This window comes from Nicotiana sylvestris, chromosome 5 (genome assembly GCF_000393655.2).
Source record: "Nicotiana sylvestris chromosome 5, ASM39365v2, whole genome shotgun sequence".
NCBI lineage: Eukaryota > Viridiplantae > Streptophyta > Magnoliopsida > Solanales > Solanaceae > Nicotiana > Nicotiana sylvestris.
Genome location: NC_091061.1, coordinates 127,923,099 through 127,930,647, shown reverse-complemented (window position 1 = coordinate 127,930,647; position 7,549 = coordinate 127,923,099). Strand labels below are relative to the sequence as shown.

The window sequence follows — 7,549 nt, the reverse complement described above, 5'->3', positions numbered from 1 at the left end:
TAAAGGTAAAATAGAAAAAATAGATAATTTTTCTCTTGATATGCGAAAGTGGACAAGTAAAATTAAAAATCTGTTTTTAGAATATATAGTGAATAAGTAAAAGTGAACGGATGGAGTAATTACCCTTACAAATATAGAAAGAATAAAAAAACCACGTCCACCCAACGAGAATTATATTAGTGCTAATCTCATAAAAGTATTAATGGAGCTAAAGTGAATCCTTTGGGATCATATGAAAGATTGTATTTGTAAAACAATTTCATAAAAAATACTCTTTGCAATCTTGAAAGGTTAAATAATGTACCAAACAACTCTTAGGATAAGTATTGAGTTACGTGGAATGCTCGTAGATGTAGCAACTAACTAGAGCTTAGTGGATTGATCTGGAATGAGCAATCAGCTGTTAAAATATGGCACTGCAATTGACATATGACTTATAGGAGTATTCATTTTAAACTCCTTTGCATCTTTGTGTTTTTCTTTTTCTCCTTATAAAGTCATTTGATCATTGGATCCGGAGCTTGACCCTACGTCCCTACCTATTTATTAAAAATCAAAAACAAGTACTTAAAGAAGAAAGACATAAATCCAAACTCCTCATAAACTATATGTTGAGTTGGAGATGTCATATGTCCAACTCTTACAATTTTGATGCAAGTGAATATTGTTATACATAAACTATATGTGAGTTGGACATGCCCAAGTACCAGGGACAGAGCAAACCTTATAGCTACGGTTCGGCAGAACCCAATAATTTTGACTCAAACCCTAAATTTGTGTTAAAGACTTTATTGAATATGTATAAATAGTCTATTTAGAACCCAGTAAGTAAAAAGGATTATTATCCAAAATCCATAAACTTAAAATCCTAACTCGGCCTCTGTGTCCAACTCTAACAGTTTTAATGTGCAAGTTAATGTTTTAATAGTTTATATCAGACACCGATTAATCTATAATAATCTTCAATATTTCAAAACTACAAAACAACAGTTTCAAAATCATTTTTTGGTCTCTAATTATCACTAATCTTACTCGATTAGTGAAAACATAATAATGCAACCAACCACTGTTTCTCTTTTTTTTTTCCTTTCGCTGTGTGCAAGGAGCAAGGTAGTGCACTTTAGGGAGGGACCCTTTTTCTTTTTGGCATAATCCAGGTATAAAACTAACACTAAAAATTTATTTTTAAATGCACATACATCTGAAAATCTAATCTTAGTAGTCCAGCACAAACAAGTGTACCTCTGGGATCCTCATTAAAATACACAAACAATATTGGGATCCTAAAAACTATCTTTGAATAACTGATAAGATTCTATTGGGAAAAAAATCACTGATAAGATTCTATTGGGAAAAAAAGCACTGATAAGATTCTGACTCTTTTACAACTCAAAAGACCTTATATTTATATATTATATGCGCACAATCAGATATAGATATTATAAATAGGGTTAAGGAAGATCGCCTAGTTGGCAAGTAGATATCCGGCCGTTATCTTAAATCTAAGATATTAAATGTCACGACCCGATTTATCCACCCTCGGGAGTTGTGATAGCACCTACTAGTGAAAGCTAGACAAGCCAACCAACTGAATTATTTACCTTGTTTTCATTCCAAATCCGTTAACAATTAAGAACTAACAGTTAATAATCAACAAAATTTAATAAGCGAAAGATTTAATTTCAAGTTTTAACAACACTGCTAGTACCATTCCATAACAAATCTACCCAAGACTGGTGTCACAACTTCACATACTGTCTAAGAGTACTACAATTAAAGGTCTGAAAGAAATAATACAACACTGTCTCTGGGAATACAAAAGAAACAGGAATACTAGATGGAAGGAGACACCAAGGCCTGCGGACACCTACAGGACTATCTCGAGTCGCCTGACGAACGCGAAGCAGCAATCTCACTGCGGTCCAAAGTCTACAACACTGGGATCTGCACAAAAAAGTGCAGAGTGTAGTATCATCATAACCGACCCCATGTGCTGGTAAGTGCCTAGCCTAACCTCCGCGAAGTAGTGATGAGTCTAGGACCAGACAACCAAATAAACCTGTACAGTTAAATCATATACAGCGAAAAAGAAGAACAGTAATGTACAGTTAAGTATGGGAGGGGGGTAACATGCTGCAGGGACATCGAATAATAACAGAAGAACAACAAATAAATATGAGGATCACCGCAGTTCAATTAAAAATAGAAAGGGGGAATCATGTTGCGGGGTACAACAAGTATCAACAGGAAACCAACAATTAAATGTAGAGAAACTATAACTCAATCATCAATGAAAATCAGGAAATCAAAGACAAGTGCACGGCATCACCCTTCGTGCTTTAACACTCTCTCACCAAAACAATACACGGCATCACCCTTCGTGCTTTAACACTTTCTCACCAAAACAATACACGGCATCACCCTTCGTGCTTTACACTCTTCCTCACCCAAGCAACAATCACAAGGCAAATAGAATAAGGAAATCTATAACATCGAAATAAAATCAAGTAACAACAGAAAATCAGTAAATAAACGTAAAGGACAACATAACTCAATTATCAACAAAATCAGGAAAATCAAGGACAAGTGCATGGCATCACCCTTCGTGCTTTTACTCTCGTCCTCACCATAAGAATCAATATAAACTACACATCATCACCCTTTGTGCTTTTACTCTCATCCTCATCATAAAATCAATATAATCGGCACGTAATTGTACATCGTGCGGCACGGAATTGTACATCGTGCGGCACGACATCACCCTTCGTGCTTTACACTCTTCCTCACAAAATCATACACGGCATCACCCTTCGTTCTTTAACACTCTTCCTCACCCAAACAACAATCACAAGAAATAAGGGCAAGGAAATAATGAAATCACAATAAAATCCCGGCAAGGGAACAATAGTATAACAATCAAATCCCGGCAAGGGAAATAATATCAAAACAATAACATCCCGGCAAGGAAAACAATATCATGATTCTCTCTCTCCTTTCTTCTTTCACATTTACTTCACAACTCAATTCACAACTTGAGTCAATGCTCTATAATGTTCAACAATTCTATTCTTAACTAGAGTCAATGCTCTACAATGTTCAACAAGTCAATTCTCAACTTGAGCCAATGCTCTACAATGTTCCACAATTCAATTCTCAACTTGAGCCAACGCTTTACCATGTTCAACAATTAAATTCTCAAATTGAGCCAACGTTCTACCATGTTCAATTAACAATAATACTTCCACAAGTCATATTCCTCAATAGAAATTATCATATAGAGCATGAACAATACAAAACGGAGTCACATTAATCATGTGTATAAGACTCACGGGCATGCTTGACACTAACGTATAGATACTTGTCACCATGCCTATACGTCGTACTCAACAAATAACTCATAGAAAATAGGACACAACTCCTAATCCCTCAAGCTAAGATTAGACCAAACACTTACCTCGATACCACAGACACAATTCAAGCCTCAACTATCGCTTTACCTCTTGATTCCATCACCAACTCGCTCGTATCTAGCCACAAGTTACTTAATTACATCAATAAATGCTAATTGAATCAATTCTAATGCATGAAAATAAGTTTTCTAAAATTTTCCCCAAAAGTCAAAAATTACCCCCCGGCCCGCATGGTCAAAACCCGAGGTTCGAACCAAAACCCGATTACTCATTCACCCACGAACCCAAATATATAATTTGTTTTGAAATCGGACCTCAAATTGAGGTCCAAATCCCCAAAATTTTAAGAACCTAGGTTCTACCGAAAACACCCAATTTTCCCCATGAAAATCATTGATTTTGAGTTGAAATCATATTAAAAGATGTTAAGGAGTGAAGAAAATGAGTTAGAAATCACTTACCAACGTCTTGGAGAAGAAAGGTTGTTTGAAAAATCGCCTCTTATGTTTTTGGGGTTTTGAAAAATGAAAAATAACTGAAAATCCCGTCTAAATATACTACTCTCAGATGCCCTGTGCAGACCGCACAAAATCAACTGCGGCCACATAGCCCTTCCTGTGTACTGCAGTGACATGCTTTAGTATTTTGGCCATAACTTTCTCTACATATGTCCAAATTGTGATTTATTTACCTTTCTAGAAACTAGACACGAAGGGATACAACTTTCCTTTTTGAACCATCTCAAAATTCCTTGTAGATCAAAAGATATAGGCTTCCGAAGTCGGACCAGTGAACCTGCGCGGACCGCACAAAATCAACTGCTCCCGCACAGTCACTGGTGCAGACAGCACAAAACCAGTGCGGACCGCACTAGCAGGTTCAGAGATTTGCACTTCTCTGAACCTCCAATAGCCATGTTTTAAGCCTAAGACACCCCGGAACCTACCCAAAACTCACCCGAGCTCTCGGGACTCCAAACCAAACGTGCATACTAACTCAAAAACATCATATGGACCTATTCGTGTGATCACATCATCAAAATAACATGTAAAATCATGAATTAAATCTCAAAACTCAACATATTCATCAAGAACTCTCAAAGTTCACAACTCTTCAATCGGAAGTCCAACTCACGTCAAATAAACTCCGTTTTTCACGAAATTTCACAGTTATCTTTCAAATATTATAACAAGTTTATACCGGGCTCTGGAACTAAAATATGGGCCCGATAACAATGGTTTCAAACATTAATTCTTTTTTTCATTTCTTAGATAATTCAGTAAAATAATTTCTTTGAAAATTTGATTTCTAAGGCTTGGGACCTCGGAATTCATTTCCGAGCATGTGCCCAAGTCCCATAGTATTCTGCGGACCTCCCGGGATCGTCGGAACATGGATCCGGGTTCGTTTGCTCAAAATGTTAACCAAAGTCAACCATAATCAAATTTTAACTCTAAAAATTTCTATTTCTCATATTTTCACGTAGAAGGCTTTCCGGATATAGGTCCGGACCATGCACGTAAATCAAGGTGAGGTAAAAGGGGGGCTTTTAGGCCTCGGAACACTAAATTATTTCTACAACAAGGTCATCACATTAAAATAAAGAACATAAAAGAAAGAAAGATATATGATAGACTAGTAATTGAAAAAATAGACTATACAGTCAAAAAAGAAATAGTATAAAATTAACAATGCTTGAACTTAAATTTCTGGATTCCTGCTTAATTTAATTGGATTACTGCTTCCCACCCATATATAGAAATCTAGTCTAGAATGGAAAGTGTCTTATCACATAATAAGAATGAAAGAGAAAGAGACCAGGCTACGGTGTGGAAGAATTTTGAAAAAAGGAAAGTTGTTATTATTATCATTATTATTTGTTTAACACATTTTATTAGAGACGAGAGTACTATGAATTGACAAAAACTAATAATCGCCCCATATTACTCTCTTAAAGCTAATTATCATGAAGCTAAGGGGCGTGATGATATGAATTAGATTTCTTCACGAATTAGAAGTATCAGGTTTGAACTTAAAAATAGTAAATTTTTTGATAGAAAACGCTTCACCCATAGTGGACCTATCATATCAATACCCGGCATGAATCCGATCTAGTCTGCCCAATCGATTCCAACACCTAAAAAATAGGAAGAGTAGCAATCCAGACCTTCTGCACTCAACAAAGAAAGTAGTTTATGACAATCGACACAAGTTAATCAGGCCACAGTAAAATAGCGCAGCAATCTTTTAATTCACTTATGTACTCTAAGGTAATCAGCGGTTTGTTTTCTTTTTGTTTGTTTAAACAGTACTTGCGAATTTAATTTAAGTACTATTAATTATATAAGTTTCTGCAGATTTCCCGTCCATAATTTAAAGGAAAACAAAGTAAAACTGGCATCACTAGTATATATGAAACTATTTTTCACATGCATTAATTATATTTTATGCGTGAAATATCATCAACATTTCTAATCTCATACACAGGAATATAATCCTACTTATGGACTACTCTTCTTGTTACTGCTCCCCTCGAAGAAACACTCTTTTTTCTGTAGAGTTGGCTCCCATTTTAAAGAGAACCAACACAAATAAATTATTGGAGTTCCTAAGTTTCTCCCACTGGGGGTCTAACGATATTTGGATATTTTACCTATCAGCTTTATGTTTGACCCTTGAGGCCTTTGGTTCAATTAACTTAGTCATTTGTTTTAGATCTTCATTTATATAATTAATTAATTGTAATATGGTATGTTAATTATCATTTCATTGAGATGCTGATACAGGGAAAAAAAGGGGGGGGGGGGGGTCAAGATTCACTTTAAGGGAACTGACGGTAAACACGAAAGGACAATTTGTATGAAAGTTAAGATTAAAAACCTTGTATTCTATCAAAACAATGAAATTTCTCAACATTACAAAACGTACAATGACATAGTTAATGGAAGAATTAATCTAAGTCACTAAAAAAATAAATCTTATCCATAGCACCTTAATTAGTGCTTCGCCCATTTCTGGTCTTAATTAAAGGGCATCTAGGGCAACTCCAAGTGCAAATATTTCATAATCATCAGCGCTAAAAATACTATTACTATTGCACCCACCAGGGGCGGATTTAGGGGGCGCAAGGGTGTTCACCCGAACACCCTTCGCCGAAAAATTACATTGTAAGGCAAAATCTGTTTTTTATCTCTATATATTAAGTTTTGAACACCTTTAACACAATTCAAAAGTATAGTTTAATGATAAGGGGGTTCTAAATCTACATAAGGTCATGGGTTCAATTATCACTAGCTATAAAAATATTTTTTTGAACCCCCTCCGTGGAGATCCTACCTTCGCCACTGGAGGTTTTACATCTTCGTTCAAAAGTATAGTTTAATGGTCAAGGGGGTTCTAAATCTACATAAGGTCATGGGTTCAATTCTCACTAGCTATAAAAATATTTTTTTGAACCCCCTTCGTGGAGATCCTGCCTTCGCCACCGGAGGTTTTACATCTTCGTTATGCACACGCTTATTATACTTAGAAGTGGCCATGATTGCCCATTCCTGAATCTCCATTTCTGTTGACTCAAATACTCTTTTCCATGGAATTTCAGCTCTTCCCAACACTTGTGATCCACCAATATTTTCCCCAAAAACTGGCAGATATTTTCTTGACCGGAGCTCTAAAATGACTGTTCCTTGCTTGAGCATGTTAATGGAGTCTTGAGTTCCCATGCAATCCAATGAGAAAGATTCATCCCAAAACAAGTTATTATCAGATTTTGATGATGAGATTATTTCTTCGCTATTTAGTTGAACTCTTTGGTTGTTTCCTGCTGGAAGATAGCATCTAACAAACAAGCTGTTTTTTCCTGAAGAAATTTGTTCTATGTTTTTTGCCATTATGATTTGTATTTCACAACTAATAGTTGAACAATTTTGAGTTTTCTCCATTGGAAAAAATACTAGTGGTTTTTTTTATAAGGTTTCTTGTTTTCTTAGAGATGGTTTGTTTTGGTGATGGGAAGCAATTAGTTAGTGGGGGTATTTATAGTTGGAAATCAAAATGCTTCACTTTTGGCAATGGAAGGAAATTAAAGTGGTGTAACTTTATTTACGGAGGAGCAACTCGCTAGCTGGAATATAATTATC

The 7,549-nt window shown here is 35.7% G+C and overlaps 1 protein-coding gene across 1 annotated transcript; it reads right to left on the bottom strand.

The window, feature by feature from the left end:
• Positions 1–6,844: 6,844 nt before the first annotated feature.
• On the bottom strand, positions 6,845–7,300 carry LOC104224270 (uncharacterized). The gene has a single exon (XM_009775889.2). It carries the CDS (start codon positions 7,298–7,300, stop codon positions 6,845–6,847), a length of 456 nt encoding a protein of 151 aa, XP_009774191.2.
• Positions 7,301–7,549: the final 249 nt, after the last annotated feature.